Raw genomic sequence first — 16,216 nt, forward strand, 5'->3', positions numbered from 1 at the left:
TTTGTTCGCAATAGGATTAAATGCTTTAGTGGTAGTGGAGATTAGAGATGGTTGATGCCAAGAAGGAATTTGAAGCTACCCTGAAACAGAACATAGAAATAGCACCCCACAGGAAATAAAGGTACAGATAATAAAACGTTCAGAGAAAGTACTTTAATGCATTTTCTAAACAACAAAATTAATTAGGAATTAATTTACACAGATTTTGTGGGGAATATCTGTTTTTCTAACAGTATGGTGTTCTAATGGAGTCCAGGACTGGAATGTGCATGAAGATTTTACCTCACCTCAATTAAATCTGTTGAAAGGACTCAACCTGAAATGCTAAATCTGTAGTTTCAAGATGCAAATGTTTCTGGTCTGCTGAGTATTTCCACAATTTTGTGCCTTAAATTCAACTTTTTACATTTCAGGTCTTCAATTCATACTGTGAGACTTACGTGCAAAGACGTAGCAGTGGCATTACCTCAGAATAGTGGAAATGTTTGCATCGTTACACACGGTTTAATAGGATACAAGCGTACTGCACCCCAATATTATACAGTGGCAGACCTGAGCCCATCAAGACAGTGCCCTAGTGTTAGAGGCTAATAAATGTGTGTCCACCTTTAATGTACCAAGTGTTTCAAGCTAACAAATATATGGCCAGTAATGCGGGCTTCACCAGTGTTATGCTTGTATCCGGTTGTCTTGTATGCCAGTATTATACAGCAAGAGGCAAAGACAATTAGGGCCAATCTCAACAGAAATCTTGCATGAGGATTGGAGGGTAGCTAATGTAACCCCACTTTTTAAAAAGGGAGGGAGAGAGAAAACAGGGAATTACAGACCAGTTAGTCTAACGTCGGTAGTGGGAAACTGCTAGAATCTGTTATTAAAGATGGGATAGCAGCACATTTGGAAAGTGGTGAAATCATTGTACAAAGTCAGCATGGATTTATCAAAGGTAAATCATGTCTGACGAATCTTATAGAATTTTTCGAGGGTGTATCGTAGAGTGGATAAGGGAGAACCCGTGGATGTGTTATATCTGGACTTTCAGAAGGCTTTCGACAAGGTCCCACATAAGAGATTAGTATACAAACTTAAAGCACATGGTATTGGGGGTTCAGTATTGATGTGGATAGAGAACTGGCTGGCAGACAGGAAGCAAAGAGTAGGAGTAAACGGGTCCTTTTCACAATGGCAGGCAGTGACTAGTGGGGTGCCGCAAGTCTCAGTGCTGGGACCCCAGCTATTTACGATATATATTAATGATTTGGACGAGGGAATTGAATGCAACATCTCCAAATTTGCGGATGACACAAAGCTGGGGGGCAGTGTTAGCTGTGTGGAGGATGCTAGGAGGCTGCAAGGTGACTTGGATAGGCTGGGTGAGTGGGCAAATGCATGGCAGATGCAGTACAATGTGGATAAATGTGAGGTTATCCACTTTGGTGGCAAAAACAGGAAAGTAGACTATTATCTGAATGGTGGCCGATTAGGAAAGGGGGAGATGCAACGAGACCTGGGTGTCATGGTACACCAGTCATTAAAAGTAGGCATGCAGGTGCAGCAGGCAGTGAAGAAAGTGAATGGTATGTTAGCATTCATAGCAAAAGGATTTGAGTAATAGGAGCAGAGAGGTTCTACTGCAGTTGTACAGGGTCTTGGTGAGACCACACCTGGAGTATTGCGTACAGTTTTGGTCTCCTAATCTGAGGAAAGACATTCTTGCCATAGAGGGAGTACAGATAAGGTTCACCAGACTGATTCCTGGGATGGCAGGACTTTCATATGAAGAAAGACTGGATAGACTCGGTTTGTACTCGCTAGAATTTAGAAGATTGAGGGGGGATCTTATAGAAACTTACAAAATTCTTAAGGGGTTGGACAGGTTAGATGCAGGAAGATTGTTCCTGATGTTGGGGAAGTCCAGAACAAGGGGTCACAGTTTAAGGATAAGGGGGAAATCTTTTAGGACCGAGATGAGGAAAACATTTTTCACACAGTGGTGAATCTCTGGAATTCTCTGCCACAGAAGGTAGTTGAGGCCAGTTCATCGGCTATATTTAAGAGGGAGTTAGATGTGGCCCTTGTGGCTAAAGGGATCAGAGGGTATTGAGAGAAGGCAGGTACAGGATACCGAGTTGGATGATCAGCCATGATCATATTGAATGGTGGTGCAGGCTCAAAGGGCCGAATGGCCTACTCCTGCACCTATTTTCTATGTTTCTATGAACAGGGAGATTCACTCTCTGTTATGTCCAGATCCGAGGCTTTCAAAACGGGTGATCCTGCAATGCACAAGAAGGCCAAGGCTTTTTGTCGACCAACATACATCGAATCCATCTCAGATCACCACAACTTCTACCTTTTCACAATGTAGTATGTTTCTATCTCATCATTTAATTAATCAACAAATTAAATGAATTGTTTATGCCCACCACAAATCCTGTCCATTTATGTAGTTGCACATTCCCCCATACTCCATAACCTGTCATTGAGAACACTTCTCGCCAGGATAATAACTTGCACTTAAACCCACAAATAATTTTAGCTAACAGCCTGTTATGAACTTATGTTTATCAAATGTGTATATATATATATATATTTCTAAACATTTCCAGTTCACCACGTCAATCAATTCTAAAAATAATTTAATAACATTCCACGGGTATGTCCTGGTTTTTACGGGATTAAAAAAATATTTTGTCACTTTATCTTTCATTGTGCTCTTCAGTAATATTTAAATGACAGATACTACTTTATTTGGTCTGTAATTCCAAGATTTCCCTTACTCATCTTCCGTAAGTTAAATAACAAATACATTAACCATATAACCATATAACAATTACAGCACGGAAACAGGCCATCTCGACCCTTCTAGTCCGTGCCGAACACGTATCCTCCCCTAGTCCGATACACCTGCGTTCAGACCATAACCCTCCATACCTTTCCCGTCCATATAACTATCCAATTTATTTTTAAATGATAAAAACAAACCTGCCTCCACCACCTTCACTGGAAGCTCATTCCACACAGCCACCACTCTCTGAGTAAATAAGTTCCCCCTCATGTTACCCCTAAACTTCTGTCCCTTAATTCTCAAGTCATGTCCCCTTGTTTGAACCTTCCCTACTCTCAGTGGGAAAAGCTTATCCACATCAACTCTGCCTATCCCTCTCATCATTTTAAAGACCTCTATCAAGTCCCCCCTTAACCTTCTGCGCTCCAAAGAATAAAGCCCTAACTTGTTCAACCTTTCTCTGTAACTTAGTTGCTGAAACCCAGGCAACATTCTAGACATTGATCTAATAGAAAATCGTTCTCAAATTGACAGAATGTTGTAAAATCATAGTTCAACCATCTGCAATGTTCCCATCTACTTCTTTTAAAACCTTGGAATAGAAATTATCTGCCCCTTATTGTTAGAACCATTTTTTTAATAATTATTATTTCCTGATTCATTATTTGTCATCACAGGGTACTATCCCACGTCCTTTCTTGTAATTACTAATGCAAAGTAATCATTCATTGAATATTAATTTATTATTTTTAGTTACACCATTAGCATTATCTCTATAAGGTGTATGATGTTTCTTCTAATTGCCCTTTCTACCTCGATCACAATTATTTGTGTTGATTTTGATCTAACTTGCAAATTTCTTTCGTACTCTCTTTTTTCAAGTTCTCCACCTTTTTTTTGCATTTTGCTGGATTTGTTTCCTGTATCTGTGCCAGGGCATTTGGCTAATTTTTGCCTTCAATGCTTGCAGCTTTTTCCTACATGGCCATTAATCCTGTTTATTTTAGCCACAAGATGCTATGCATTATAGATTGCCATACAACACATTAAACATTTTTTGAATATCCCACATTGATCTACTTATTTTCACCAATTATTTGCTATGTGTTAGAAATAAATGCTGTGATTTACTGAATGGTTATATCTCACTGAAAACACAGAGTGCTGGAGTAACTCAGTGGGTCAGGCAGCAGGAAATGGATAGACGCCGTTTTGGGTCAAGACCCTTATTCAGACTGATCCCGACCCGAAACATTGCCTATCCATTTGCTCAAGATTCCAGTATCTGTAGTTTCTAATATCTCTGTTATAACTTACCGTTCAAACTCAAAGGTCTTATTCACTGCAGTATGACCAGAACGATTGCATTTTACTTGAATAGTTTCCTGCACAAAAAAAAGATTCAATAGACTTTTATCAAACTGTAACTTAAGAAAGCAATTCCCACCAGATCAAGGAGCAAACATTTATCAGAGAGCAGCAGGCAGCAGGATTGTCGAGAAAGCTTCAAGTTCAATAAATATCACTTCCTTAGAAGGCTTCGAAAATTTGGCATGTCCCCAACAACCTTCATCAACTTCTACAGAAGCCCCCTAGCAAGCATTCTATTGGGATGCATCACAGCATGGTTTGGGAACAGTTCCCTCCAATCGGAGAGTTGCAGACATAGCCTAGACCATCACCCAAACCAGCCTCCTTTCCATTGACTCCTTTTACACTTCACACTGCCTTGGCTAGGCCACCATCATAATCAAGGCCTATCCCGGTCACTCTTCTCCCCTCTCCCATTAGGCAAAAGGTATAAAAGTTTGAAAAAATTTCAGGTTCAGGGGTTGGGCCATTATGCAGAACAAAATTCATACTAAGCAGTTAAAACAACATGCAATAGACCAAAACAATCCAACAACCAACAGATCAGATCATGGGCCTGCAGTGCTATTACATTCAGGTATGAATGGTAGGGAGCAATTAAATTAGGGAATCAAAGTGGTAGCGGATCCCAGCCTGAATGCAAACAGTTCAGCTGTACCCTTGGCAAACATTTCAGCCAGAGGTACCAGAAGGATGAATAATTTTGGGTAGGTGGGGTATCTTGCTCGGTATGGTTGAGTTGGGCCGAAGAGCCTGTTTCCATGCTGTATGACTCTATAATTCTATTCTTGAAGTCCCAACCATTATAGAAACAGTTTTTTTGTAAATTGAGTTTCAGGCCTTGCTCCCATGCAAAATCAGAAACATTTAGCATCTGCAGGGGTGACAAAGCCTTCAGCAACATGGCCTGAGGCCTTTTTTGACTGATGTTTGCTATCAGTGGAAATGTTTGTACGTGTCCCCTAAAATCAGAAACGTTTAAAATCATTTTGAAAGGATTAAAATAATGAGAGAGAAAGTGCTAAATAAACACATCTAACACATAAATTTGTTAAGAAGGTTGAATTATCGCTATTCAAGGCTGACAGTATTTCAAAGCATAAATTTAAAAATACAAATTAACACCTGGCTTCTTCTGAATTTGTGAGAACAGTGTAAGCTTTGTTTTCTGACTTGTGCCAGACTTGACTGATGCAAGATTTTGAGGAGTCAGTCTTTGAGCACCTTCGATACTGGCATTCTGTTAGCACACTGAAAGCACGCTCTCACTGAAATGCTAGTTAATAGATCATGCCTGACTGTGAAATGACAGGCAACAATTCCTTTCCAGTAATGAAAAATGGCTATATTAATATTTGTTACTGGGAAGGGTGGTACTCACATTATCAATCAAATGAATCACCTTCTCGGATTCAGTTCCAGGCCTACAAAATACCATCTGTAAGAAAATACTTGAAAAACTGACAGATGACACTAAAAGCAGTAAAAAAAATATTAGTGGAGTCTAAATTAACTCCTCACCACAACCCAGAAATAAAACTTCAAATTTTCCAGTTCAGTCATATCCTCCCATTCAAAATCACAGTTTTCACCTCCAGTTATCAATCAGATCCACAGTGAGGCTCTTTCCTTTCAGTTTGCAATCTGCACTTCTCATCAATCAGATGTTCACCACCCTGGTCTGTGTTCCCTCTCTTGATGCCAGTGATTTGGTGCTCCTGGTTATAATATATATACTTTAATCAGTTTTCTTTTCATTTTTTTTCAGTAAAGTTAGCTCTGTTCTTTTAAGTCTGGTTGCTGGTGATTTTATTTTGGAGGGCAAGTACTTACTCTTATTCCCACACATCTTCCAGTGCTGCTTCAGCATCTTATTTTTATCTCCCACTATTCTTGCCACTACCTATGTTTTCCTTTACTTTTGTAAATACGTGTCTGTGGTTTAATCTTAGGTTTCCTCGTTGTATTCTGTGCAATTATGGCATATAATAGAAACATAAAAACATAGCAAATAGGTGTAGTAGGCCATTCGGCCCTTCGAACCTGCACCGCCATTCAATATGATCATGGCTGATCATCCAACTCGGTATCCTGTACTAGACAATGGACAATAGGTGCAGTAGTAGACCATTCGGTAAATGGAAATAGCTTGGTAAATGTAAAAATTGTCCCTAGTGGGTGTTGGATGGTGTTAATGTGCGGGGATCGTTGGTCGGCATGGACTTGGTGGGCTGAAGTGCCTGTTTCCATGCTGTATCTCTAAACTAAACATGTTTTTTTAGTGATGCAGCACTGAGTCCTTGCTGACCAGCAATCACTAACTACACACTAGGGACAATTTACAATTTTACTGAAGCCAGTTAACGTACAAACCTGTATGTTTTTGGAAAGAAACTAGAGCACCCAGAGAAAACTCACGCGGTCACAGGGAGATCATACAAACTCCATACAGACAGCACCCATTGTCAGGATCAAACCCAAGTCACTGACGCTGTAAGGCAGCAATTCTACCACAACTCTACAACTTCCAATTATCCTCTTCCTCGGTCGACTCATTGAAATTATGTAGAACCTCCTAACACTGCTATCTTGTTACTTCACTGTTGTTATTCTGCCTGCAGTTACGAGCCTCTTCCAACATTCAGTCTCTGGAGAGCCTCATGGAAGGAGACTACCGGGAAATCAGAGATAAGGATGTACTCAAAGCTTCCTTGAAGAAATGCAACATCAGCACTGCCTCTGGGAATCTCTGGCCCAAAGTCATCAAATGAATTGGTCCAGATATAACTAAAGACGTAGTAAATAATGGAATGCTAAAGGGGAGGTCAGATGGTCTGCACTTCTCAGTACAGCACAAGTGTGGAGATTGGGAACATAATGATGTGCACGCTGTATTTTGCCAACAATTTTTGCAAAACTGCCAGCTAACCACAGCTGCAAACTTGTCAATTTGTGTGGACTCTCCCATTAAAAGCTCCAATGTCCACATCCATAAACACTACTAATGTGCTGTCATTGCACTAAACTTATAACTTTCCAACTGTTCCAGGAAAGGGAAATAACAGAGTTGACTGGCATCATATTTTACCTTTCCAAAGGGATTGCATCACCTTCTCCAAAGTCAAGTGACATAGTTGGGCGCACTCTGCAATGAACTCTAATATTCCCACATAATTCCTGACAAGAAAAAAATGACTTCCATCAGTAGTCATCAGGAAAAATAAATAAACAAAGTTTTAATATTTGATGTTAACAGATGGTGAAACAAACTGTGGTGCTGCAAGAAGAGTTTTAGTCTGAAGAAGGGCCCCAACCCTAAATTTCCAGGATGCTGCCTGATCCGCTGAGCTACTTCAGCATTTAGTGTCCTTTTTTGTGGTGCTATAAATATTTCTGACATTCCTTTGAAGCTCTGTATGCTCCATAAAAATGTTTACTTTGATTATTTTTTGGTTCTAAGTTTTTTCATTTCTGTTTTGTGTTCAAGGCATAAACATTATACAAGAAAACAAACCATCAAGGATGCTAAGAAACAATACCAAGTCCCCAGTATAATCAATGGTACACATGGAAAATGTGGCAAGGTCTGAATAAGATAAATGGCTGCAGAGCAAGGTCAGGCAACATCATTGGTGATAGTGTGATCCTACCCGATGAACTGAATGCTTCCTTTGCTTGCTTCGAGCAGAAGGCCAACAGGGTGGTGACACCTGGCCTTTCTGACTCAAGTGTGCCTCTCCTGAGGGTAAATCCACGAAAAGCAACTAGCCCAGACAGAGTTCCTGGCCATGACCTGAGTAGCTGCGGGGACCAGCTAGTGGGCGTATACGTGGGCATCTTTAATCTCTTCCTACTCTGCATTGAGGTACCCACCTGTTTCAAAAAGACCACCATCATCCCGGTGCGGAAGAAAAGCAAGACCGCATGCCTAAACGACTACCGTCCAGTGGCCTTGACATCCACCATCATGAAATGTTTTGAGAGGTTAGTTATGGAACGCATTAAATCCAGTCTAGACCCAGCGGCCTTGACCCACTGCAGTCCGCCTACGGCTACAACAGGTCCACGGATGATGCCATCGCATTAGCCTACACTCATCCCTGCAAAACCTGGATAAGAGAGCCACCTATGTCAGACTCCAATTCATAGACTATAGCCTTTAATACCATTATGCCATCCAAACTTATAACCAAACTCACAGGACTTGGTGTCAGCATTCATCTCTGCAACTGGATCCTCGACTTCATGGCCAACAGACCCCAATCAGTGAGGATAGGGGACAAATCATCTTTACAATTAATCTTCACCACTGGTACCCCGCAAGCCTTTGTTCTCACCCCTGTTCTTTACTCGTTTACCCATGATTGTGCAGCCATGTACAAATCTAATTAAATGTTCAAATTTGCAGACAATACCACCATTTTGGGCCAGATACCAATTAATGATGAGACGGAGTACAGGAAGGAGATCGAGAACCTTGTGTCCTGGTGTTGAGACAAAAACCTTTCTCTCAATGTCAGCAAGACAAAGGAGCTAGTGATCAACTTCAGCAACACATACCCCAGTTTCCATTGTCAGCACCAAAGTAGAGATGGTTGAAAACTTCAAATTCCTCGAAGTCACTATCACATACAACTTCTCCTGAACCACCCATATTGAGGCAACGACCAAGAAAGCACACCAACACCTCTACTTCAATAGGCTTGGGAACTCTCACCAACTCCTGCAGGTGCACCATAGTAAACATTTTTATCAGGATGCATCATAGCTTGGTTTGAGAACAGCTCCATCCAAGACCGCAAAGAATTGCAGTGAATTGTGAACGCAGCCCAGACCATCACATATACCAACCTCCATTCCATTATCCCTTCCTCAGTCTGAAGAAGGGTTTCGGTCCGAAACGTTGCCTATTTCCTTCGCTCCATAGATGCTGCTGCACCGCTGTGTTTCTCCAGCATTTTTGTCTACCACCCTTCCATTGACCCCATTTATACCTTACGCTACCTTGGCAAGGTCAGAAGCATAATCAAAGACGTCGCACCCTGGCCACACCCTCTTCTCCCCTCTCCCATCAGGCAAAAGGTATAGAAGTGTGAAAACGCACACCTCCAGATTCAGCGACAGTTTGTTCCCAGCTGTTATCAAGCAACTGAATCATTTTACCACAACCAGAAAGCAGTGCTGAACTACTATCTACCTCATTGGTGACCTTGGACGATCCTTGATTAACATTGTTGGCTTTACTTGCATTAAACGTTATTCCCTTATCATGTATCTATACACTGTAAATGGCTCAATTGTAATCATGTATTGTCTTTCCCTGACTGGATAGCACCCAACAAAAGATTTTCACTGTATCTCAGTACACGTGACAATAAACTAAACTAATCGGATGACTTGTTCCCAAACTTTCAAACTCTTTATTTGGTTTCTTGACATCATAAATGTTTTACTGCAGTCCAGAATAGTTATTTTCTATACCTGTACTTTCATTTCTCTTAGGCTTCTGTCAAATTGGATTTGCCTTCCATTCAACTCCTCCCTGTCTCAGGATGGCTAAGGTCAAGAGCTCTTGGTATGTGATCTGCTCACATCTTTGTTAGTCCAAGGTGCAATGTTGTTGCTCTAATATGCTCTTAGTTTTAAAATTAAATGTATTTATTATCAAATCTCGTCCACACAATCCTGGTTATTGGGGTTATTGGGTTATTTCCTGGTTTTTGGGGCTTTATCGTGCATAGCCATTATCAGACAAAAATCAGAAAAAAATTACTAATACAAGCTGATCCTCAGCCATTGGCATTTACAGCATAATTAATGTTTCTTAATGCAGCATTATTCCATATGTCAATGCTTTACTCAGCTCTTTACTTGACCTGCATTATCTGATGAATCTTTGAAGCATGGACAAGATAAATATTTTTGTGTGGTGCTCCAATGCAAATCCTGTCAAGCATTCTTTTTGTGTTCTACTGCTTGCTCCCATTTACCAAATGTTAAAGACACCATAAAGGGACAGGAACAGGATGGAGTGCAATATACCAAAACAAGTAGTTGAATAAATATTTTGAAGAAATTGTATGACACAGTAGTCATTAATGTGGCAAGCCATAAGTTGGTCATGATTGGCAATAAAATATTTCAGGTTATACCAGTCCTGAGTAGGAAAACTGGAAGAGCACCATGGATAGTGAGAGAGGAGCTAGATAGAAGGCAACCAGCATAATCTCTAAAGATAGAATGAATGAATAAGATAATTAAAACCTTAATGGGATTTGTCTTCATGCCTCCTGACAGTAGCAGTATAATCACAGCACGAGAATGAAAATGAGAAAGGCTTGAAGCAAAAGGAAAGTTGTTTTAATGGTAAGTATCACTTTTCAAATTATATTTTCATTCAGGTAAAGCCGTCTTAGTTAGAAGGTAGGCAAAAATGCTGGAGAAACTCAGCAGGTGAGGCAGCAACTATGGAGCAAAGGAATAGGCAACATTTCGGGTCGAGACCCTTCTTCAGACTGATGTCCGGGGGGGAGGGAGGGGGGGGGGGGGGGGGGCTGGGAAAAAGAAAGGAAGAGGCGGAGACTGTAGGCTGTGAGAGAGCTGGGAAGGGGAGGGGAAGGAGGGAGAAAGCATGGACTACCTGAAATTGGAGAAGTTAATGTTAGAATTGGAGAAGTCTTAGTTAGAAAGTTACTGCATTTCTTGATAAATTATGGAGTTACATTTTCTATGATTAACATTGTACAGACTGCACAAACAGTTGGACCTGGTTAATACTCAACAGCGGTGATGATTCTGTTGAAACATCTATTCTTTTGCGGATATGGACAAAGATAATAGTTGATGAGGTGAATCTGCCTCATGCACCCTTCCTCCATCCCATTCTACTTCTCCATGTGTTAAGAGAAAAAGTACAAGAAAGAATGCATGAGGACAAAAAGACAGATTCGTTAAAATCAGTCAGTGACATAAAGTTAGCAGCATAAAAAAACAGCAGTGACAAATTTATTAAGCAGGCAAAAATCGTGGGGATTGGATTTCAACAGGGTTCATTCATTTTGGCCCAGAAAAGGAAAGATTCAGTATTGTTCAAATAGTGAAAAGTTAAGAACAGTAAAGACACAAAGAAATGTGTGGGCTCATGTGTAAAGAATATTAAAATGCAATAGTCAGTCTTATAACCATATAACAAACCATATAACAATTACAGCACGGAAACAGGCCATCTCGGCCCTACAAGTCCGTGCCGAACAATTATTTTCCCTTAGTCCCACCTGCCTGCACTCATACCATAACCCTCCATTCCCTTCTCATCCATATGCCTTTCCAATTTATTTTTAAATGATACCATGGAACCTGCCTCCACCACTTCCACTGGAAGCTCATTCCACACCGCTACCACTCTCTGAGTAAAGAAGTTCCCCCTCATGTTACCCCTAAACCTCTGTCCCTTAATTCTGAAGTCATGTCCGCTTGTTTGAATCTTCCCTATTCTCAAAGGGAAAAGCTTGTCCACGTTAACTCTGTCTATCCCTCTCATCATTTTAAAGACCTCTATCAAGTACCCCCTTAACCTTCTGCGCTCCGGAGAATAAAGACCTAACTTATACAACCTTTCTCTGTAACTTAGTTGTTGAAACCCAGGCAACATTCTAGTAAATCTCCTCTGTACTCTCTCTATTTTGTTGACATCCTTCCTATAATTGGGTGACCAAAATTGTACACCATACTCCAGATTTGGTCTCACCAATGCCTTGTACAATTTTAACATTACATCCCAGCTTCTATACTCAATGCTCTGATTTATAAAGGCTAGCATACCAAAAGCTTTCTTTACCACCCTATCTATATGAGATTCCACCTTCAAGGAACTATGCACGGTTATTCCCAGATCCCTCTGTTCAACTGTATTCTTCAATTCCCTACCATTTACCATGTACGTCCTATTTTGATTTGTCCTGCCAAGGTGTAGCACCTCACATTTATCAGCATTAAACTCCATCTGCCATCTTTCAGCCCATTCTTCCAAATGGCCTAAATCACTCTGTCTTATAAAAAAAGGAAAGATCAATGCCTCACTGGAATATTATTTTTACTGCCAAAGAGTTGGAAATACATAGCCCGTAGTAGGCTACATCTACGAGAATATCTGGAAATATCCGAAATTTCAATGCAAAATAGAAATCTATATAATATGTTTTTTATTAAATCAATGGCCTTTATTTGATTAACAAATCGCCATCAGATAATTTTATGCAATGTGTTAGAATTTTTAAAAAATCAATGGAATTATTGTTGTAATATTGTAATTACATTTTAGGTTTGGTATTAAAAATGGAACTTCTAGAATATGCAGAATAGTACTTACAATTAGGGCATTGTGAAGCATCTTCCTTTTATGCTTTTCCCCATTATATCTACCATTAACTTCCTGAAGGGATTTTTCAAGTTGAAGGACTTGTTGCTGGAGTTCTGTAATCACAGAGAAGGAACTATTTTATTCTCAGTGATTTTTATGACAGATTTTGCCTCTAATCCCCCAACTCCACCCCTTTAACTCTGATTGAGCATTTTTGCATGCATAACGATCACACTCCAGTACGAAGCACAATAATTCTGGGCAAACCTCGGTGGGAAGTGGTGTGCACAGGGGGAAAAAAATCAGGCTTAAGAACAATAAGCAAATATCATTCCTCCTGAACCTTGGGTATGCATGACAATAATAAACCTAAGCCTAAAATGTATCCTCAAACATTGTTGGAAGCTAGGGAAGAAATTGCTGGGACCTGGCAGATATTGGCTTCATTTTTAGCAAAGGGAAGACTGGAGGATAGCTATAGTTGCATATTTATTTTAGGACAAGTCAAGGAAATACAGGCTGTGAGTGGAAAGTTACTGGAGGGGATTCCGGGGGACAAGACCTACCAGCATTTGGATATGCGTGGACTGATTAGAGTTAGTCAGCATGGTGTTATGCATGCAAAATCATGTCTCACAAATTTGATGGAATTAATTTTAAGACGTCACCAAGAGGTAGGCAGGGCAGTGAACATTGTCTTCAACAAGCCCTTTGACAAGGTCCTGCATGATAGGCTAGTCAGAAGGCTAGATCACATGGGATCCAGGGTGAGGTAGCCAAGTGGATTCAGAATTGGTTGGGCGTAAGGAGTCAGAGGGTGGTAGTGGAGGGTTGTTTTTATGATTGGAGATTGTGACCAACAGTGTGCTGCAGGAATCTATACTGTTGTTTGTTATCTATATTAATAATTTTTATGGCAATATAGTTATTGTGATAAGAAAATTTGTAGATGACAGGAAAATTGGTAGTATTGTAGACGGCGAATAATGTTATCGAAGTTTATGATAGGATCTGGATTAACTAGGAAAATGGGCCATGGAACAGCTGATGAAATTTATCATACAATTATGAGGTGATGCATTTTGATAACCCAGGGCAGGACTTGCACAGTAAAGGATAGGGCCCCGAGTCTTATAGGGCAAGAGGCCAAAGGTTATAGGTGCAGTTCCCTGAATGTACAGGCGCAGGTAGACACGAAGGTGAATAAGGTGTTTGCCATGCTTCCTTTCATTACTTAATAAAGGTATTGAGTATGGGAGTTGGGACTCATGTCAAGGCATTGGTGAGAAGACCACACTTATGTATTATGTTCAGTAAAAAAGAATAATCAGGATGTTACCAGAAATCAAAGGCTTGAGTTAGAAGAGCAGACTGAATTGGCTAAGAGTTTGCCACCTGGAGCATAGGAGGCCAAGGGGGTTTATAGAGTTATACAAAATGACAAAAAGATAAGGTGAATGTTTACAATATTTTCCCAGGATAAGTCCAGAACTGGAGGACATAGATTTAAACCGAGAGGAAAAAGATTTAAAAGAGACCTGAAAGTCAACTTTTTCACATGTGTGTACATGGGACGAGCTGACAGAACAAACTGTTGAGGTGGGTAACATTTAAAGGACATTTACAGATACATGGATATGACTTTTTTCTTTTGCCCAATGACATAAGGCCATAAAGGATAGGAGTAGAATTACCACATAGAATTACCAAAACCTGTCAAGCTTGAGAATTTGAAAAATATCTTTTGAGAGGAAAAGTTTTTCAAATCATAATTCTTGTGGTTTTGATGCTTACGATTCACATCAGTGTTGTTTATATGTTGCTTCTCGATGAAAGATAAAACTTCCTTCAAAGATGTTTTGTATTTCTCCTGAATCTTCTCAGATAAATCTTTAGATAGTGAATGCAGAGATTTTAGCTCTTGCTTCAACATCTGTGATGGAACAGATAAAACAAAGCCAGCAATCATAGCTTCAAAACACAAAAATCATCGCTATTATAACACATATGGTGAGAGAATCATGTTATTCTGAGATCTTAAAAATATCACACATTTTTATTAATCATCAAAATTGTCAAAAAAAAATCTGTATCAAAATCAAACCAATAAAACAAAGCTAAAAGGCTTCATGTAAGCCGTTTCTGAAGAAAGTTCAATTCTACAGAAGAGATGTACTAATTACATATTAACACTAAAGTGTTGATCTCTGAGAAGGGTTCTAACAAAATGAAGATGCAACACACTCAAAACTGGTGTCTAAATTGCAAATTAATTACAACAGATAAATGTGAGATAATGTGCCTTGGTAGGAGGGTAGGAGAAAATCATTAAATGCTTCAATGCAGACTCAAGAAAATGCAGGTGCTGGAATCTTAAACAAAAAACACAAGGCTGGTGACATTCAGCAGATCAGAAAGCAACTGAGGAGAGAAATGGACAAACAGGTTAGGACCCTTCTTCAGACAGCCTGAAACATGGAATGCTTCAATAGAAACAGAAAATATTTGCAGGAGTAGGCCATTCGGCCCTTCGAGCCTGCACCGCCATTCAATATGATCATGGCTGATCATCCAACTCAGTCTGCCTTCTCTCCATACCCCCTGATCTTTTTAGCCACTAGGGCCACATCTTAAATGGCTTAAATATAGCCAATGAACTGGCCTCAACTACCTTCTGTGTCAGAGAATTCCACAGATTCACCACTCTGTCCAAAAAATGATTTTCTCATCTCGCTCCTAAAAGACTTCCCTCTTATCCTTAAACTGTGACTCCTTGTTCTGGACTTCCCCCACATCGGGAATAATCTTCCTGCATCTAGCCTGTCCAACCCCTTAAGAATGTTGTAAGTTCTACAGGTCGACAAAGCAACATGATGTGCAAAACATTACATTTCATTTTGAGAGACCCAACATTCAACCACATATATGGAATACAAATACATAATGATGGAAATACCCAACAGGCCAGGCAGCATCTGTGGAATGAGAAAGAGCTATTGCTTCATGTTCCCAAATAAGAGGGGAAAAGAGGGAGGGAAAATGAAGTGAGGAAGAAAGGAGGTGGGGGGAGGGGGGGTTTAGAGAAAAAGCAAAAAGATAAGAGTGTGGAAGGAGGAAAGTCAAGAGGGAGGGAGAAGAGAAGGGGAGGAAAGAGAATGGGAGAGAAAATCGACAGTTGGGGAAAGAGGAAGAAAAGGATGGAAGAGAGGGATAAAAGAAGAGTGGAGTGGTGGGTGGAGGAGTGGCTCTGCGGATTGGTGAAGTGGGGCAAAGGAAGTAGGAGAGGGAAGGAGTGGAAATATTGGGGGAAAGGGGAAAAGTTGGGTCACAGGAGAAGAGCGAAGCCTGAGTAAGATGTCTGTCTCCGTTCAATAACTCCAAAGTAATCCTCAACCATGCAATAAGGCCGATTAGGCATGTTATTACACAGGCCTCAGCTTCTCAGCACAATTCTCCATTGGTGATGTCAAAGTAAGCAGTTGTTAATACCACTTGTTAGATTTATAGCTTTGTTGCATCTAGTTGAACCATATAGATTTACAATTTAAAAACGTAAACAAAAATTGTGTTATGAGCACACATGGTAGAAATGGAACAGTGCAGATAAGCCATTTTGATGTATTGTATTTTGGAACTTAAGTATTGTGAATGGGTATCAATGAACCAAGCTTTATACTGGCCATACAAAATACTAATTC

General features: G+C 40.2%; 1 protein-coding gene across 1 annotated transcript in view; it reads right to left on the reverse strand.

Annotated features, from left to right (window-relative positions):
* Positions 1–16,216, reverse strand: part of kif25 (kinesin family member 25) — a 95,943-nt gene that overhangs the window by 51,137 nt on the left and 28,590 nt on the right. Inside the window, exons 4-8 of the mRNA XM_055640006.1 lie at positions 14,313–14,451; positions 12,528–12,631; positions 7,248–7,336; positions 5,541–5,583; positions 4,106–4,173 (exon numbers count right to left, since the gene is read on the reverse strand). Of these exons, the coding sequence (XP_055495981.1) occupies positions 4,106–4,173; positions 5,541–5,583; positions 7,248–7,336; positions 12,528–12,631; positions 14,313–14,451 (443 nt within the window). The remainder of the gene's footprint in view (positions 1–4,105; positions 4,174–5,540; positions 5,584–7,247; positions 7,337–12,527; positions 12,632–14,312; positions 14,452–16,216) is intronic.

This window comes from Leucoraja erinacea, chromosome 8, assembly GCF_028641065.1.
Source record: "Leucoraja erinacea ecotype New England chromosome 8, Leri_hhj_1, whole genome shotgun sequence".
Classification (NCBI taxonomy): domain Eukaryota; kingdom Metazoa; phylum Chordata; class Chondrichthyes; order Rajiformes; family Rajidae; genus Leucoraja; species Leucoraja erinaceus.